The following is a 20,736-nucleotide window of genomic DNA, read 5'->3' as shown; positions in this document are numbered from 1 at the left end:
TCTCTTAAGCTTTAGTCACACAAACGAAAGCGACTCCAAACCAACCGATGGTATACCATTCAAATTACACAATAGTTTTGATCGGTCTGGAGTCGGTCTGGAGTCGGCTCCATTGGTGTGACTGTAGCATTATGCTAACATTATGGTAAGCTGAAAGTATCAAGCTTTGATGTCGTATGTTTTTTTTTTTCATTTTGACTGTGTTCTTTTTATTTTGACTGTGTCCATGTGTTCAGTAAGCAAAATATTTCAGGATAGATATGAATTAATTGGGCACTAAATATCCTGACGAATCGAACCTCTTCTGTTAGAGAATAGTGTCACAATGGTCTGTCCCAAAGTAAACAACAACTTTAGATCAGAGTTTGAATTAAACATATGTTCAGAATACGGGCCATTTTGTCTAAGATAGCTGAAGTATATATTGCTTAAGAGTGTAAGCTCATTGATTTATAACTCAGAATGGATGGATGCCTTGTTGCTTATTATAGGAGGTTACCACAGCACAGAAAGACACAGGTCGGACTGAGGATGAGAATCGTGTACTGTATGAGATAGCTCTGCGTGGACTGAGGTTATTGTCGCGGTGGACGTCCCTTGTCACAGAACTGGTAAGCCAAGGGTTTTTCAAAGACTTGTTATAAGCTACTGAAATCCTTGCATCTGATTGGCTCAGAGCAAATCTGTCCGTGAAAATCACTGTCAAGATGTTTCGTGAAACATTCCCCATACATTTTGAAAATAGGTTTATTGTCATGGTGGATGTCCGTCTTCACAGTTCTGGTGAGCATTTCATAAAAACGATTGTTATAAGCTACTAAATTCCTTGCATCTAATTGGCTTACAACAACTTTATAGTCAGTGAAACTCATTGAAAAGATTCTTTCAGAAACATTCCCCATTATGTTTTGTAAATATCCAGATTTCAACAGATTAGGTTTCATATTTCTTATTAGTCCATTTTGATATTTGTTTACCCTAACTATTCCTGTACCATGCAGGCAAAAGAGAGCATTTCTAATGATGATGATGATGATAAGAGTCATGGTATATGTCAAATAGTCAAATGATGATAATCATCACAGCCAGCCAGTTAAACTTCAAGTGATTTTACAAACTGCATTTCTGTTTTGTTTTTCAGTTTTCTTGGAAACTGTTTCATCCTGCTGAGACTAGGGACATCAAAGCTCAAGAAGCCGAGGAGTATGAGAGGGTAAGTTCTCTTGGGTTTATTTATTCAGTTGTTAAGTTACAGGGGTTTCAATTCATAATTTTCTTTTTTTTTCTCTCTCCTTAAATATAGAATTGACTCGCAAAATTTGTGTAAAAAGAACAAGGTAGGATTTTTTTTTAAATTTAGGTTTTTTCCACATTTAGGCGATTGCTGAACTTTTGTGAGTTATGTTTTCATGCAATACGCAATAGGGTCATTAAAGCAAAGCTTATTATCCTGCCATATATAGAATATTGATATTCTAAATTTTCTTAAATACTGTCTAAGCAGACTCTTGGGGTGACTCTAGAAAAGATGGTTGCCCCGAAGCATTCCATTTGGGAATTCTAGGAGTGATTTGGGCTGTCAGTAGGTCAAAATCACCTGTCACCCTTGTCTATTATCTACCCTGATCTGGAACCATCACAAAAAAATAATGTCATGTACAGAGTGTCCCTGGCTACAAAAGAATCAACAGTTTTCACAAAAATTGCGATAAAAGGTATTATTATATCTGAATGATATCCCCATTCCTCTTTTACAGGCTACGAGGTACAACTACACAAGCCAGGAGAAGTTTGCACTGATCGAGGTAATCGCAATGATCAAAGGCCTTCAGGTACTGATGAATAGGATGGAGAGTGTCTTCTGCGAGGCGATCCTCAGGACAGTGTATGCAGAGATGCAAGACTTTGTTCAACTCACTCTACGAGAGCCGCTGAGGGTGGCAACCAAGAAGAAGAAGACTCTTGTAGTCAGGTATGTGTCAAAGCGGGATTGGTTGCGTAAAATATTGAGACATTAGTATTGTGTTTTGGTGTATATTCTACGAGGGAATCTTCAGGAGGTTGTACGCAGAGATGCAAGACTTTGTTCAACTCACTCTATGACAGCCACTCAGGGTGGCCACCAAAGAGGAGAAGACTCTTGTAGTCAGGTATGTGTCCAAGCGGAATTGGTTGTGTGAAATATGGAGTCATTAGTATTGTGTTTTGGTGTATATTCTATGAGGGGATCTTCAAGACGTTGTTCGCAGAGATGCAAGACTTTGTTCAACTCACTCTTAAGAGCCGCTCAGGGTCTCCACCAAGAAGAAGAAGATGTTTGTGGTCTGGAAGATGTCCAAGTCCAAGATTGACTGGTTGTGTGAATTATTGAGACTTGAATTTTAAAGGGGAAGTCTGCCGAAGCACAAAGATTGAACTTCAACTTAGTTCATTTCAATCAAAGAAAGAAGTTGTAGGCTGCCAAATTAAGATTGATCATACATTTGTCATCTTTATATTCACAGTATTATCCGAGCCGTTAGAGAGACCTGTGCTGATTGGCTGAGAGGGGTAGAACCCAACGACCCCGCCCTGAAAGGAGAGAAGGATCCAAAGAACGGATTTTCATTCGACGTGCCCAGGAGAACAGTCGGTCCATCAAGTACACAGGTATGGAAGTGTTATAATATAATAATAATATAGGTATATTTACCCAGGGAAGCCACATCAGTTCTGAAAAGTTCTCCCTGCGGGCCATACTATTATAGTGTTAGTAGTATGGAAAGCCATATAGGGGCAGAAGCCAGAATTCAAGCCTTGAGTGGTGTTTGATAAAGCTGTTTGTAGGTTATGCAAATTGGGTGATTTCAAGTTCAGTGTTGACCTTTAGTGTTGGTGTTAGGCCAATTGTTACACGAATATAACACCAAACATCAAATGAAGATGGTCCCGAAACGTCACTCACAAGTTGTTGAGAATAATGTTGTCAATAATGTGATCTGGATCAGTTTTACAAACTCTGAATAAGTTTTGGAGCTAGGGGAAGCAATCCAAATTTAAACATTAACACCGAGGCCAACACCGGACTTGAAATCACCCATTTTATTCATGATTAATGACCTGTCCTTGGTGCTAGAATGAGAATCGTTTGCAATCCAATCTTCATAGGCTAAAATACTTATTGAAAGCAATTTGATATGTAATTTGTTTGATGTTACACAAGTGATTCATTCCATAAAGAACCAAAGCTAGAAAAATATTGCAAATGTACATGCTCATTAATACCATTTTTGCTGAAAAAAATCTGCATGCAACTGTATAAATCACCATTCCGTTGCCTGTGGAACCAGGTGAGTAATTCATAAAGCTGTTTGTAAGTTTCAAATGAATTAACACACCAATTGGTGACACTTTTTTAGAAGCTAAATCAACCCCAATGGAAATTATGTTGGGTATATCATTTACCACGAGAAAGGGTCACCAGTTGCTTTATGAAAAAGCCGCGGTGTTCCTTTTCAAATCATCATCAATCCAAAGTTTTCAATCCATTTTTTTCCCCCGTGAAGAGGGTTGGCCAGATTCACCCTTACCACCTCCCCCCCCCTTCCTCCACTAACTGCATCCTCCATCCTAACCTAACACTCCTTCTCTCTCCTTCCACTTGCCTCTTCCATGTCTTCTTTGACCGTATTCTCCTCAAACCACATCGAACTCAAAAGCCCATAGGCATAGGAATCCTAGAATTCTGTAGGCACTGTTTGTTCAAGATCATTTTACAACAGCATATGAAGTTATGACATTTCTGAACATATTAAATCACAGCTATACATGATGCGAACCATGCTGGAGTCACTGACTGCGGACAAGGGCGGCACTGGCAGGAAGACCTTACGCAAGGAGCTAGAGAGCATCTTCACGGTGGAGCCCCTGGAGAAGTTCCACAAGAAGACGTTCTTCTTCACCTGTATGCTCAATTTCTCAGGTCAGTTGAAAGTTATATTCCTGGTTTGGACCTTAGATTTTTGCAAAGTTCATAATGCAGAGTCTTAAGTTGTGAGACCAGATTCGCTCATGGTCTGTGGCTGCTTCCTCTTTGCCAAATACCCAGGCCCTTGTTCTGAACTCGGGCCAAATCAAAATTTAAAAAAATAATAGTGTCGAGACTAAATCTAGCAGTTTTGGGGCTCTATTTAAAGATTTACAGCCAAATTATGATTTTACGCATTAATTAGCATAGTTGATTAGAAATAAATTTGAATGATTTTGGTACAATTGACAATCAAATTGTTGGAGATTACGTGATGGGTGACGTGCGAGCCAATTTACGTTGCAATTGTGCAAGTAACGGCCAAGATCTGGGGGGGGGGGCAAAACATCTCCCCCATGCACTATACAATTTCAAAATAGCCCACGCTAGATTGGGTTAATTATGGATAGCTGAATTGTGACAAGTATCTCTAACAGAACAAGTTCAATTTGTCCGCACATTTGACTGACACTCGAGTCATTTAATGTATAACTGACTGGCAATAATTACTGAAATAATTCTCTTCATCAGTAAAACATGAGGAAAGAGACAAGTAGAGATAGGAAACTTATGCAATTTATAAATATTTTGCTTCCCATAATTTCAACACTATTAGACTGTGGCCTAAGATAAACCATACTTCAGAATCAGGGCTGTCGGGTTTAGAGTCTAGACTCCACCCTATACATGGTGTTATTTGCTAAATTGTCAAATTTGAGTCTGCTTGTAGACTAGCTTTAAGAGTCAGATCATACCAAGAGTTTGGATCAAGCAATCTAATGGGTGGAATTCTACTACCTCACTCGTATAAAATGCAAGGTTACATATAAAGATAATTTCGCAAAGACTTCATATAATTGTATTGTATGATCATGATATATTTTCCTTCTCTCTTCACTGTAACCTTTATTTTTCAAGCACATTTTGAGTGCGAATTACATGTAGTAATTACTAACCTATTGGACCTCCTATTTTGATAAGCGCACTAGAATTAGCACATGGGTGCACCTACAGCAAATTGAGAATTGAACCATATTCAGTGCACAAGTTAAAAAAAAAATTGAAATCAGAAATAGGGGAGGGTTTTCAAGTGGGAATTATTTTAAGCCTCTTTTGTGAATTTTAGCCCGTCTATTGTCTGATTCATGGATCGCTTTGCTGTGCAGGCGAGACAAAAATCTTTCATCATCCCTACATCATGCAAAGTTATGAAATTGAGTTGGAAACTTTTTTTTCAAAGGTCATTTTGGTCAATGCACATAGTATTTTATTATCATATGAGTGTTTTTTTCTTTTGTGAATAATTACACAATAGCTGTTTTCATGGTCGGCACTGCTGCTATATCGAATCCCGGAATGCAGGCCAGACTGCCAGAAGCGTTCCACTTGTTTATTACTTTCATCTAATCTTGATTTATTCTTTTTTTTGTTTAACAATAGAAACACTGCAAGCATGCTGTGATCTCTCCCAGCTGTGGTACAGAGAGTTTTTCCTTGAAATGACAATGGGAGAACGAATACAGGTAAAGCAACAAAACAATGCTCAATACAAACTCTTGATAGAAAGTTATAAAATCAAATGTGCATTTAGTTGTTTGTGAAATAGTTTTCAATACAGGATGTACTCGCTGGGCTGTTTAAACTTTTTAACATTTGCCCTTTTGTAGAGAAATCATACATATATTATCAATCTTGGTTTTGGAAGATAGTAGCCAATTGATAATGAAAAGAAAGTATTAATTGTCACAATATTATCATACATCTAGATCTGGTACATTAATGTAAACTTATCTCTGTAAAATCATGAAATTTTAGCTCAAACCTGATACTCTGATGATCACTAACAGAAAAAAGCATATGTGGGACAGTGCATTAATATTGCTTTGAAAAATACCTGACATTTGATGGAATTCCATGCTTATTTTGCTAATTTTTTTAGCAATTACGCATTTTCTTCCTGAGCTATTTGGCACATATTTTGAGGGTAATTTCATTGGATTCTGTTCGAACTCATTTTGAGATCGTTACCACAACTGGTATTTATCTGTAAAGACTTTCTCATGAAATAATTGTTTGCTGCAAATACTTTCTTTTACCTTTAGAGTGTTTGTGACCTCAGGGTTTTAAGTCCTTAAACTCACTTTCTTGGTTTTTTTTCTATAGTTTCCAATTGAAATGTCAATGCCATGGATCCTGACTGATCATATCTTAGAAACAAAGGAACCTTCAATGATGGAGTAAGTCAAATAATCATTTTAATTATTATCTACATGTACATGTATATAGGGTGTCTCTATAGTATAGGGTGTTTTCATGATGCATTAAAAACATTCATTTTAGTCTGCATAATTTGCCTGTGCAGTATAAGAGCGTATTGGAAAGCATCAAATCTGATGAATATCCCATATACAACGTGCGCAATAACCAATGCAATGCAATACTTACTTATACTATATGACGTTATAAAAAGCTACATAGAGTCATAATGATTTTACAAATTGGGGCCATACACTGATTGTGATAAGTGCCATAATTTGGTCAATCACATTCCTATTCCTCTGTTATGATATAACTAGTAATCTTAGAATAATCACTGTGTGAGTCTTTTGTCTTTATTCTTGTTTACATATCCTATTTGTTACCTTGTAATTGTCTAACAGACCTGCCAACCAGTACGTTTTAGCCGTATTTAGTACGTCTTTTTTTTTTTTTTTTAACTTAATCGTAATTTATTGAGAAAAATAATCTCCATATGTCTCTATTTCATAAAACATTCACAACTATGGTTATTAGATCAATGTAATTTCAGGTAACTATTTTTTTTTCAATCATTTTGTTAAAACCAGGGTGAAGTTATACACATGTTGTTTTTTTCATCTGCAAGAGCAGTGAGCATTTTAGCTTGCATGTAGCTTGAGCGCCGCGATGAGCGAGTGCGCCAAGCATTTTATTATGAAATACACTTTTTTGGGGAAAAATACAGTTTTTTTTATCACAGAATACAGTTTTTCATTCGCAGAGGTTGGCAGGTCTGCATATTTACATGTATCTCACACGGTAAAAATACTGATTTTTTTTGGTCAAAATACTGATTTTGGGGGATAAGAATACTGAAAATGCAAAATACAATTTGGCAGCTCTGGTCTAATTATATAATCAGTCTAAACAGTGTTGGTCTAATCCTGTATTTTTTTTTCTGAAAAACTATGAAATTGTCATTATACCATTCATGTATTTTTAGGGACATAATAAATACAAGCCCTGCTTTTAATTTAGGTTCCACCACTTTTGTTTTTCCTTAGAAATCTCTTTCCAACTTATTGTACTTAGTCATTGAATACTTTGTTAATTTTTCTAGCCATGTTAACCTTTTCAACTTTATTTTGTAATCCAATTATTATTTTTTTATCATGTATGGATTATTATGAATAATATTTATAATTATATGTTTTTGATGTATGTATTATTATGAATTTAAAATGAAAAATAAATTCCAATCAAATCCTTTGGGATGGCTTTATTCATGAATCTAGATCTAGTATGCTTATGCGAACCTTACTTTGTGAAATTGTGAATTTTAAGCTGAAAATCGACCAAACACAAGATTGCCAAAACAGATAAACACCTGTGGAACATTAGGCCTATAGTATTATTACTATGAAGACCCTTCACCCAGTAAGAATATCATGCTTATTTTGCTGATTTCTCAGCAATATTGTATTTTCTACCAGAATATTTGTCATACAAAGACTTGAGTGGTAATTCTTTTGGATTTTGTACAAACTCACTATAAGATCATTACCACATCTGGTATTTATATTTAATTGTTTTGTCCCAATTGTCATCCATTTCCTCCAGGTACATCTTATATCCTCTAGATCTGTACAGCGACAGTGCTCAGTATGCACTCACACAATTCAAAAAGCAGTTTCTCTACGATGAAATAGAAGCAGAGGTTAGTCAATCATCCCTTGTTCCTTATTGGAGCAAGAAGAGGCATTTATAAAACTAACTCACTAAATTGATGCTCATGTGATTTTGATTGTATTTTATGATACTTTTTTTATATATTCATTGTGATAAGTGCAGAACCATTTGAGGGGCATCTTCAAACTTGGCTCATGTAAGCATGTAGGAATGGCAATAATCAGGAGCCCGTTTCATAAAACATGCTTTAAACTTTCATTGCGAACAAAGCTACTGAAATCCTTCAATCTGATTGGCTAATAGTAAACTTGTTATTAAACTTATGCTCTTGTTATTATTACAAGTCTTTATGAAACAGGACAGATGTCTGTATTTGGCAGTTACGGCGAAGGCATAAATGCTCATCGCACGTTCTAAAGAATCCTCCTAGTTTTTTTTTAATTTGAAATTTAATGAGTGAATTGAATTGAAACATCTTTCGTCCTTGTCTGACCTTTATTTATTCATAGGTGAACCTGTGCTTTGATCAGCTGGTGTACAAACTCAGTGAGCAAATCTTTGCCTACTATAAGGCCCTTGCCGCAAGGTATGCTGTAGCTAATCATAGTTTATCAATCAAAGTGAAAGACCACTTAAGAGATCAAGGAAAGTCTTTATTTTAGAAGTTAGATGTATAATTTATAAATCTCTGATCTGGTAATGGCAAAGGCTTCAATGTTGACTGTGTTCACTTGGAAATCCATCTCGGTTCGGTTAAAATTTGACATGAAGTGAATGACCACCCAAGGGGTCATAAGTGGTCTCTATGACCTGGGGGCCCGTTTCATAAAGAGTTGCAACTGTTGTAACTTTGCCATTTATGGCAACTACCATGGCAAGATGGCTCAGCAGCCAATCAAAATCAAGGTTACCATGGTAGTTGCCATAATGGCAAAGTTACAACAGTTGTAACTCTTTATGAAACGGGCACTTGGTGGTCTTTATGAAGATGTTCCTGATGACTGGGGTAATTACAGTGAAACCTGTATATGACGACCAGTCAAGGGAGACCAGGGCCCCGTCTTACAGAGAGTTACGATTGATCCAATCAGTCGTAACTCTGTGGAAATCCATCAGTGTCATAATTTTTATACAGGAAATTTGCAAAATGTCATTTGCAAACAAAGGGGAACACACCAAATTGTCAAGAAATCAATGAATTTATGGATATACATTTATATCTAGATTTTTTTTTAACAAACATGCATTTTATACGTTGACTTTGCTGGCTGTCCATTGTCAACTCTTTGTAAGACGGGCCCCAGAAAAGCAATCTTTATGAGCAGGTGCTCTTTTCAGACAGGTTCCTTTGAAACAGTGCAACCTATATAGAAAGTCTACCTAAGGCAGACAAGAATAGTGGTCTATATGAACATGTTTTGGAATATCTGTGTCAATTGAGTAAACCATTCAAGGGAAAACTAAATTTTGGTCGTACAGATTGGTGAACCTTCTATACAAGTTGTCATATTAGCAGTTTTGACCTTTCTTTATTTGTAAATATGAAGAAAATCTCTGCATTGTAGTGCTCTGCATAAAATGTCAATATTTTTATGTTGAAATGTCATTTTCAATCCAAATAATAATCTACAAGATAATATCATTCTAACTTTCCCTTATTACGGGAAATTTTCCCTAGACATTAAAATCCTCTTTTTTCTAGGAGTCTGTACTTTGATTGTTCTATACAGATACAAGGTAATATACAACAATGTTATGAATCATTACAAATACTTGATTGGTGGAGGGGATTTTTTTACCTGATTGCTAAGAAAGCATGAATGCTTGTAAGCAAGCAACCAGAGGACCGACAGCTTAAAGTCCTATCCGAAGGACCTGGTAATGAGGATTAATGCCTTACCAAAGGGCACTACTTCATGTGCTACACGCAATAAATAGTTACAGAATGAACATGAGTGTTATTAATACTTTTTACTCTCCTTACTACAGTATATTGTTGGACAAGAGATTCAGGACAGAGTGTCAGAACTTTGGCATTCATATTCTCTATCCACCTCCAAACAAGTACGAGACAATACTCAGACAGAGGCATTTACAGGTATTGTACACATTTCTGATTAGGTGTGCTGTTTAAAAGATATACTTTTGACCAACTTTACCAAGCTGTAATCTGTGTAAATGTTAACAACGACAATGATCATATTTAAGCATGTCTATGACTCAATTCATTAAAAATTCCTAACAAATAAATGGATAGATGGATGGATGAATGAAGGAATGAATCGATAGATGGATGCCTTGTTGGACAAGAGATTCAGGACAGAGTGTCAGAACTTCATGAATATGATATTCTTGGTTTTCCTTTTCTGATAGCTCCTTGGCCGTTCTATAGACCTGAACCGACTGATCTCACAGCGAATCCGTACCTCACTCCAACGTAGTCTTGATCTTGCCATAGCCCGTTTTGAGAGTAGCGATTTCACATCCATTGTGGTAAGACATCCTTATTTTCTATCTTATCAATACATTCTATTCATGTCTTTAAACTCTAAAAACTCTAGGAAAACTCTTTTTTATTTTGTAGTTTTCAAGATCGCTTTGCCTCGTTAAACTGGTTTTTAGTGAAATTGAGGACACAACCATTCTTCGGGAAGCGATTTTCGCACATTCTTAGCGCCCTACTCCACACACTGTGTGTAGAATGTCTGTGGTGCATTTTCAAATTTCGTGCGAAACATGTCACCCCACTGAGAGGGTTCCCGTAGCAACAAGATCGCTTATGTGAAGTGGTTTTGGAAACCACTTTCGGATGATCAAATGAGAATGCTAGCGAAGCGATCTTCTAAACTGGTTTCCTGAACCGCTTTCAACTAAACTAGTTTGAGAAAGTATAATGAGAACGGTGTCATAGTCAGCCAAGGAAATACATAAGGGTGATTTCATCATCATCATCACATCCCAAATTGCCCGTAAAATTGCCAAATGAAATGCTTTTGTGGGGACCATCTTTTTTAGTATCGCCCCAAGATCTGCAACAAATAATATTTGAGATTATTTCAAAAAATCAGTTTTCTTCGTACAGCAGAATGATTGTTTGCAATTACCACATAATTGCTTGTTGCACAGATAAATAAATAGCCTTTGCACAAAATAAGAAAAACTGATATTATTTACCAATACCCCAATATAAAGAAAAAATAGCCTTAGAAGTAATACTAAAAATATTTCCTAACCTACTAATGATATAATATCATGAATTTGTGACCTGCAGGAGCTTGACCAACTTGTCGAGGTCAATCGCTTGACCCATTCACTCCTGTCCAAGTTTCTGACCCTTTCTGAGTTTGACTCCATGCTGCGTGAGGCCAACCACAACGTGATGGCACCCTACGGCCGTATCACGCTTCACGTCTTCTGGGAGCTCTATTATGACTTTATACCAAACTTCTGTTACAATGGATCGACAGAGAGGTGAGTTGATAAAAAGTCATATGTTTCTTATTTCCCTGGTGATTATTCTGTAGGTCTGATTATTTACGCATAAATTATTAATTTTATGTTACTGAATGCTAAATATGTCTGGTAAACTCAGCAAGAACTGTTTTGAAACTCTCTGTGAGTTACTAAAAACTTGTATGTGCCCTATTTCTCTGGTGATTATTCTGTAGGTCTGATTATTCACAAATGAATTAATACTTATATGTAACTGAATGCTAAATGTCTCTGGTAAACTCAGCAAGAACTGTTTTGAAACTCTCTGTGAGTTACTAAAAACTTGTATGTGCCCTATTTCTCTGGTGATTATTCTGTAGGTCTGATTATTCACAAATGAATTGATACTTATATGTAACTGAATGCTAAATGTCTCTGGTAAACTCAGAAAGAACTGTTTTGAAACTGTGAGTTACTAAATAAATCATATGTTTCTTATTTCCCTTTTGATTATTCTGTAGGTTTGATTATTCACAAGTAAATTATTACTTTTATGTAACTGAATGCTAAATGTGTCTGGTAAACTCAGCAAAAACTGCTTTGAAACTCTGAATCTCATGTCCGTTATGCTGGAAATTCCCATATGCAAACATGTCTTGTAGTCTGTATCAAGTAATATTCCACTAAATACAAAAATAAAAACTAATAGTAATCATTTATGCCCATGTTGTTTTTTAAATTAAGACATCTGTACTTTTACTCATCCAGTATACCTACTATGCTGTTCGACACTTCACTTATATCTCATCAATAATGATTTGAAATGCTTTTTGCGTCTTTTGTTTCACAGGTATGTCAGGACGAAGCTGTCGTTCATTGATCCTCCTAGCAGAGACAAGCCACCCACAGCTGCGGCATCCTACCTGTTTGGATCCAAGGTAAAATGATGATACTGCTGCTGCTGATGATGATGATGATGAAGAAGAAGATGGTAGTGATGATAGTGGTGGCGATGATGTTGATGAAGATGATAATGGTAGTGATGATAATGGTGGTGATGATGGTTTGAAGATGATGGTGATGATGGTGATGATGATAGTGATGATGGTGTTGATAATGGTGATGATGGTGGTGATGATGATCATGATGATGATGGTGATGATTATTATGATAATAATGCTGGTTCTACTGCTGCTTATGATGATGAAGATGGTAATAATGATGAAGATGATGTGGATGGCAGCGAGAATTACTGTTGTGATAGCGGTCACGATGATGATGGCAGCTGTGGAATGGTTGGGGTTTTTTTTATGGTGATGATGATGATGATAGTGATATCAATGATGATGATGACGAGGGATGATGGCGATGACGGTGGTGTTGATGTTGCTAGTAGTGATTATAATTATAAAGATACCGGTAATGATTTATTCATATGACTTTCCACAGGCTCTGAACAGTGCGTACAGCAGGGTGAACAGTCTCTATACCTCATTCGTTGGTATCCCTCATATACGGTGCATGGTGAAGCTTTTAGAGTATCAGGGTATTGCTGTCATCATGGAAGAACTCCTCAAGATTGTCAAGGGTCTGGTAAGTATGATGATGGTTATGGTGATGATGATGATGATTATGATGATGATTATGATGATGACGATGATTATGATGATGACGATGATGATGATGATGTTGATGATGGTGGTGATGATGGTGATGATGATGATGATGATGATTGAGAATTGAGAATTGAGAATTGATTTTATTCTGTCCATTTAGGAAAATATTCTTGTTGGCATTTACATATACACAGAAATATACAAAATCAAAGCGTAAAGATAAATTCTACAGAATATATATACAATCACACATATTTGAAGAAAAATACATAATACAAAATAATTTCAATCAAATCGGTAACATTTTACTCTTAATCATCGTTATTATTAATATAATTATCATTATTATTATTATCAATCTTATTATTATCATTATGATTATTATTATTAATTGTATTATTATTATTATTATTATTGTTATTGTCATTGTTATTATCATTATTATTATTATTATTATTATTCCTCTAAACAGGATCAAGTCCGTATTTTTTTCTTGAATAACTTTGCTCTAACAAAAAGCACCAAGTAATTTCAAGTGCAACTAGGAACTTTACACTACTAATGTCCGAGAGTCTTTCTTATCAATCTGGTTGTACCCAAGATAGCTGCCTTCTGAATGTCGTACATCCGAAGGTGAGGAGAGATCTTGGTTATGCAGGCTTCCATTCCCTTCTTCACCATTCCTGAGTGACCAATGATGACTGGTGTGACCTCTGCTTTCACGTTCCACATCCTCTCGATCTCAATCCTTAGGTCTTGATACTTGAGCCGTTTGTCTCTTTCCTTTACAGCAATGTTGATATCGTGGGGAACAGAGACCTCAATGATATTTACTACGTTGTTGTCTCTGACGATGATGTCCGGCTTGTTGCAGTTGATGGTTCTATCCGTTAGTATGCCACAGTTCCAATATATGGTGCTGTTATTGATCGTGGTGATCGTTTGTGGCTGATGTTCCCAAGCGTGATCACAAGTCATTTTACCGCGATCCTTCAGTAGTTGCCAATGGATAAGTTTGGCAATATTGTCATGTCTTGTGATGTACTCAGTTCCAGCAAGAGTCGAACATGCTGATACCAAATGCATGATTGTTTCGGCCTCTTTTCCACACATCCTGCAAGTGTCGTCTGTGTCTCTTCTGAGGATAGATTTTTCGTAGGCACGGGTCCTCACCACCTGGTCCTGAATAGCATAGACGAACCCTTCAGTTTCACCTCTTAGTCCCGCCGACTTAAGCCATTGATGGGTGTCTTTCTGGTCTACGAACTCCCGATGCGTCTGTTTTTCATGGTGGCCATGAAGTCGCTTGGATTTAAGTTGCTCTTGAAGTTTCTTGTGAAAGGAGCATTTAAGTCTTGCCTTCTCTTTTTCACCGTAGGGTAGTGTCAGTCGATGTTGTGCAAATAAGATAGATGCTTGCTTGTTAATGGAGTATATTGCTTGACAATTATCATAATCGAGGGATATACTCGTCAGTATATCAGGTGGATTGGATAGGTAGTTGGCGAGGTTCGTTGCTTCCATATTCCAGACCATCTCAATTTGTTGTAGACCTCTTCCTCCAAGATCACGGGGAAGGTACAACCTTTCGATTGCGGCCTTTGGGTGATGTAATCTGTGCATCGTTAATTGCTTTCTTGTCATAACATCTAGGCCACATATATCAGCTAGTCTCCAGTTAACAATACCAAAACTGTATCTAAGCACAGGAATGGCTAGAGTGTTGATCGCTTCAATCTTATTTTTGGCATTCAGTTCGGATTTGAGGATCAGCCTGAGTCTTCTTTTGTATTCTGATGTTGCCTTCTCCTTCATTGTGTTATGGCTAATGACATCATTCTCAGCTATGCCTAGATATTTATATGTCGAATCATTAGTCAGTTCCTTGATTGATGTTTCCTCATCTTGCACAAACATGTCGCCTGTATTTACCCTCCTTCCTCGTACAAGTGTAACTTTGGCACACTTGTCTATACCAAACGACATCTTGATGTCATCGCTGAAATGTTTAACTACTGCTATCATCTTGTGAAGTTCATCGTCATTTTTTGCAAAGAGTTTGATATCATCCATATATATCAGATGGTTTATTGTCGTAGATACATCTTGCCCTTTGTATCTGTAGCCATAACTCGTAGCGTGTAAGAGAGAGCATATTGGATTTAGAGCTAAGCAGAATAAAAGAGGAGATAAGGAATCTCCTTGAAATATTCCTCTCTTGATTCGGACCCCCTCCACTGTCATCGAACGGGTGCCTATCGTAAGCGAAAGAGTAGTGCTCCATTGTTTCATGCCTGCTGATATGCACTTGACTATTTGTGGATTGATGTGATACATCTCTAGAACTTTGATGATCCAACTATGTGGTACGCTGTCAAATGCCTTCCTGTAGTCTATCCAAGCCATGGATAGATTGGTCTGTCTTTGGCGAGCATTACCGATTATTGCTTTGTTTGTCATTAGGTGATCTTTACAACCCTTCTTTCCTTTCCGACAACCTTTCTGAGTGACCTCCATTATGTCATGATCATCGATGTGTCGTTCGATGTGCATGGCAAGCGTTGATGTCAGCAGCTTATACATAGTATTAAGGCAAGTGATTGGACGATAGTTCTTAGGTTGTTTTGGGTCTTTGCCTTTGTACAGTAGATAGGTCCTTCCAATTGGCAGCCATTTCTCAATAGTCCTGTTCCCTCTGATAATGTAATTGATGATTTTCAGTAGATTAGTATGGGTGCTACCAAACCTCTTTATCCAAAAATTTTGTACACCATCTGGTCCAGGGCTTTTCCAGTTATGAGTGTTCCTTATGATATTGTGTAGTTCAGGTAAGGTCAGGTCTACTAGCTGCTGCGCTGGCACATTGGACCATTTGTTTGCTTCCGACTGAATCCAGGGAGTTTCTTCGTGAGTGATATCATTATCCCAAAGTTCTTTCCAGTAGTTCTTCATATCATCTGCCGATGGAACATCTTTCGTCTCAGTCATCTTTGAATCCAGCTCACGAAAGAATTTCTTTCTGTTTCCATGGAAGAGTTTATTCTGCCGTTTGAAATTGTTACTCTTTGTGTATCTCTTAACACGGTGTTTGAGAGCATTTATCTTCATTTTGAGCGTTTCTATAACAGTTGTCCTAGTACGGGTCTTATCGTCAATGCGATATTTCTTCTGAAGTCTTTTGGCATTGCTCTTCATCCGATTGGATTGGATTTTCTTTTTTTTTATTATTATTATTATTATTATTATTATTATTACTATTATTATTATTATTAATATTGTTTCTATTATTACAATTATCAATAATCAATCATTACTATTATCATTATCATTATTACAGGATATACAGAAAAAAAACATACAAAGAAATACAACAAACTACATACAGTCATACAAATAAGGGGAAAATACATAATATAAAATAATTTCACTCAAAATCGGTACAACTTTGCTCTTAATTATTGTTATTGTTATTTATTTTCAATATCATTATTATCATTGTCATTATCATTATTATTAATATTATTATTACTATTATCATTAATATAATTTTCCTATCATTATTAATTATTATTATTATTATTATTATTATTATTATTATTATTATTATTAATTATCATTATCATCATTATCATTCATCATTATTATCATAATCATCATTATAAATAGACAATTGCTCATTCTATGCTTTCATTTCAGTCGATAGTATCAGGGTAATATTAGTAAATTGTATACATGTGTGAGAATATAGTAGGTGACTGACGAAGTGGCAAGATTACAGGCTTGATTGAAGTTGTTCGTTGTATTTTCGAATGGAGAGCGGCACAAAAGAATGAAGGAAACGCGATGTTCGAGCCCTCATTGATCTATACCGCCTTCCAGATCGCATTTGAATATAACATGAGTGGAGGGGGTGGTCCTTATTTTGTATGATCTGTGAGGCCTGTTTCAAGATTGCTTGAACGCATTCATTGGTCACATTTGCCACTTCTCCAGTAATCTTCCCAGCACAATTGGCTATTTTCTGCAATTTCTTCATGTCTTCTTGTCTGCACCCTCCGAACCAGACAACACAACTGAAAAGCATAACACTTTCTATCACTGATTTGTAGAAAAGCTTTAACAAAATTCTATCAACATGATGATGATGATGATGATGATGATGATGATGGTGGTGGTGGTGGTGGTAATGATGATACGGTGCATGGTGAAGCTATAAGGGTATTGCTGTCAATATTGAAGAATTCCTCAAGGTCATCAAGGGTCTAGTAAGACACATCAAACAAAATATTCCTTTGTCAGGACATTCATTTGCAACTCTTTCAAATCATTTGTCAATACTTTTGAATGCTAGGTCATTCAGAAGAGCATTTTTTGTCGACCTTTCCAAAGTAATGTGAAAAGAACCTGAATACACACACAGATTGTTTTTTCTCCTTGACTTTCCCTGTGGGCAAAAATTAACAGTAACTTTTTCTCTCTATTTTTCACAGCTCCAAAACACAATCCTCCAGTACACCAGGGTACTCATTGAAGTGATGCCCAGGAAATGCAAGCTACCCAAGTACGAATACGGAACCAAAGGTAAGTGATGTCGGTTGAATATGCTATCCAGGTGCAAAGCTAGCTGGATTAGACACAATAACAATAATATGATAAATTTGTATAGCGCTGCCACTTTATAGATGGCGCAGCCTCTATGTAGTCGCAGTAGAAAATGTTGTTACCATGGCAATCCTTGCACAGAAAGTTAACTATGAATTGTAGATATCAGTGATAGTATCTGTATTTGTTACACCCCCAAGGTGTGGTAGCATACTACTCAGCGCATCTCCAGGACATCGCCCAGTACCCGGATCTCAAGGTCAACCTCTTCCGGAACTTCCAGGAGGTCGGCAACACCATCATCTTCTTCCGTCTGATTGAGCAGAGTCTGGCCGTAGAAGAGGTCTGTGACCTTCTCCATGCCTCCCCCTTCCAGAACATCATCCCAAAGCCACATGTCAAAGGTAAGGACTGGAATTACATTACATCTATCAAAGTTCATGCAACCTTACCTTACCAATTGGTCTACTACCGCTTTGTTTTCTTTCTGTTTTGGTCTATTCCTACTTCATCTACCAGTTTGACTACTAACCATTTGGTCAAATTGCCATGAAGCCCATGCACCATTTTCTATAATTTCCAGTTTGTGCTAACTCATTTCGTCTGATATCCATTTGTATCGGGGAGAAGAGACACGCAGGTCACAATAATTCAAATCGCTTTTTGCCTCCCTGGCACAGGTGACACCAACAAAGTATTGAAATATTAAGTTAGTGGAAAAGCTCTTCAAAAATTTGTTTTAGTGGTTCCACTGTTTTATTTGTAAAACACCTGTGATAAACTCAAATTGTGTGTTTATTTTCAGCCGGTGAGAAGCTAGAGGTAAAACTTAAGAGACTGGAGGCTGGCTTTGCACCTCTCCACGTTGTTCCTGTTATAGAGAAACTTGGATCACAAGAGGTAGATATCGTCTCACACTTTTTTTACTTCACCCGTTGATTACCAAGTTTGGTAATTCCCATGGTCATTTTGGGAAACCACCTGTTTCCAGTAGGCAATAGGTTAAACCTGGTGATCACTGAATTTTGTAGTTTACATTGGTTTTGTACAGGTTTCATTCTGTTCCAATAGACAATGGGTTAACCCGTTGACTACTGAATTCTGTAATTCCCATAGGCTTCTTACAGAGACCACCCAGTTCCAGTAGGCAATGGATTAATCTGCTGACTGCTGAAGTCTGTAATTCCTATAGATATTGAGTGAAATTTGTGATTTGAACAGAACATCACTTGATGAATATTTAGTCAGCATAACAAAGTATTTTTCCCCAAATCTGAGATGCAATAACTTGTCACCTTATCAATGACTGTCCCTAGAAAAAGTTTTAAGAGTTTTTGAGGATCGCATGTCTGAAGGTGATGTTAGGGAAGAATTAGAAGTGTCATTGTAACCTTTCCTTTCAGCAACTTGCTGACACGCGAGAGGGAGACCTGCTGACGCGTGAGCGTCTCTGCTGTGGGTTGAGCATGTTCGAGGTGGTGCTGTCTCGGATCCGTAGCTTCCTTGACGATCCCGTCTGGTCCGGTGAGGAACCAATCAATGGAGTGATGAACATCGACGAGTGCACCGAGTTCCATCGGCTCTGGAGCGCCATTCAGTTCGTCTACTGTCTACCTCTCAAGGAGAACAACTTTACACCAGAGTAAGGATTATTTTTTGCTTTCTCACTCTATACCAGCATAAATATGCATGATCCTTATGGTAATTTTTATTATAACTCTATAATTATCCACTAAAGAGAATATTTGTTATGAATTGGCTAGGTAGTCAAGCAAACAATACAGCTGACATTTTAAGGTCCACCCTGGTAAAACGAAGTTCACAATTTTAGAGATGTTTTATTATGAATTATCATAAATGTGAGAAGAACCGGACCTGTGAATCAGGAATCCTTTAATTGCATTCAATCAATATATATTGGGTATGATATTTGAAAGCTTAAGAACCAGACTGTTTGTGGCATGTCTTTGAGGCAACTCCAATTTGAAACATTTTTGCTTGCACTGCTATCCTATTTTTTTGTTTTCAAAACAAACAAAAATATAAATCTTATACTCAATACCTACCTTATAATTATAGGAGGCCCGACGTGGGAATCATGAATTATTTAACTGCAATTAAATCAATATGTATTGGGGTATGTTACTTGAAAACTTCTGGGATTACAGTAGCTTTTAGTGTCATACTGCAAACTAATTTTATATATGATTTCTTATGTCATTTCTATCAATGATATATACAAGTAATGGGAAAGGTGTGGCCAGGGCACTATTAGTAAACTAATCTAATTTGATTTTCATTGTAGAAAATTATGAGATTTGTGTGTGTGTGAGGAAGGTATTTTGTGGGTATATCCAAGGAGAACTTAGGGGAAAGATGCGACCTGGGCCCCGTCTTACAAAGAGTTACGATTGATCCAATCAATCGTAACTCTATGGAAATCCATCAGTGTCACAATTTTTTCTACAGGAAATTTGCACAATGTCCTTTGTAAACAAAGGAGAACACACCAAATTGTCAAAAATTAATGAATTTATGGATATACATTAATATCTTAATTTTTTTTAAACAAACATGCATTTTAGATGTTGACTTTGCTGGCTTTCCATAGTTGCGATTGTTTGGATCAATCGCAAATCTTTGTAAGACGGGGCCCAGGAGAACATCTCATCAATGCCGTTGCCTGACAAGCTGTCAGATCTGACAACTTTCCATGATGTTGTTTGGCTGAAAAGCACAGGTGTCCTTCTGTTACAATGTTAACTGTTGGATTAAACATATTTTGTCCGCTAAAACGTGTGGAAGTCCTTCAATGAAATGCTCCTCGCGACACTATTAGTATAATTACGTCAATGTTCACCTTTGTTTTTCTTCAGGGAGAGTTACGGAGAAGGTCTTAACTGGGCAGGCTGTACCCTGATCACTTTGTTGAATCAGAAGAGACGGTTTGAAGCTCTTGATTTCAGCTACCATATCCTCAAGATCAATAAGGTGGACAATGTGAATGAAGACATCAATGGCATTGTAAGTTCACCACTTTATTTACCTAATTTTGTCTGTTTTCACATTGATGTATTGTCACGATTTTGAATTAAATAACTTGGAATTATAATCTTAATGCAGTGGTACATTTCTTTATATTTTGTAGTGCTT

The 20,736-nt window shown here is 36.8% G+C and overlaps 1 protein-coding gene across 1 annotated transcript in view; it reads left to right on the top strand.

The window, feature by feature from the left end:
- Positions 1-20,736, top strand: part of LOC129261151 (cytoplasmic FMR1-interacting protein 1 homolog) — a 53,902-nt gene that overhangs the window by 27,082 nt on the left and 6,084 nt on the right. Inside the window, exons 10-28 of the mRNA XM_054899207.2 lie at positions 492-611; positions 1,142-1,213; positions 1,758-1,972; positions 2,505-2,649; positions 3,802-3,961; positions 5,447-5,529; positions 6,170-6,243; positions 7,865-7,961; positions 8,443-8,519; positions 9,923-10,031; positions 10,307-10,426; positions 11,205-11,404; positions 12,216-12,303; positions 12,815-12,958; positions 17,472-17,562; positions 17,784-17,987; positions 18,389-18,483; positions 18,987-19,225; positions 20,460-20,607. Of these exons, the coding sequence (XP_054755182.2) occupies positions 492-611; positions 1,142-1,213; positions 1,758-1,972; positions 2,505-2,649; positions 3,802-3,961; positions 5,447-5,529; positions 6,170-6,243; positions 7,865-7,961; positions 8,443-8,519; positions 9,923-10,031; positions 10,307-10,426; positions 11,205-11,404; positions 12,216-12,303; positions 12,815-12,958; positions 17,472-17,562; positions 17,784-17,987; positions 18,389-18,483; positions 18,987-19,225; positions 20,460-20,607 (2,481 nt within the window). The remainder of the gene's footprint in view (positions 1-491; positions 612-1,141; positions 1,214-1,757; positions 1,973-2,504; positions 2,650-3,801; positions 3,962-5,446; positions 5,530-6,169; positions 6,244-7,864; positions 7,962-8,442; positions 8,520-9,922; positions 10,032-10,306; positions 10,427-11,204; positions 11,405-12,215; positions 12,304-12,814; positions 12,959-17,471; positions 17,563-17,783; positions 17,988-18,388; positions 18,484-18,986; positions 19,226-20,459; positions 20,608-20,736) is intronic.

Source organism: Lytechinus pictus, chromosome 5 (genome assembly GCF_037042905.1).
Source record: "Lytechinus pictus isolate F3 Inbred chromosome 5, Lp3.0, whole genome shotgun sequence".
NCBI lineage: Eukaryota > Metazoa > Echinodermata > Echinoidea > Temnopleuroida > Toxopneustidae > Lytechinus > Lytechinus pictus.
The sequence above is the reverse complement of the archived record's forward strand: the minus strand, read 5'-3'. Positions and strand labels throughout refer to the sequence as shown.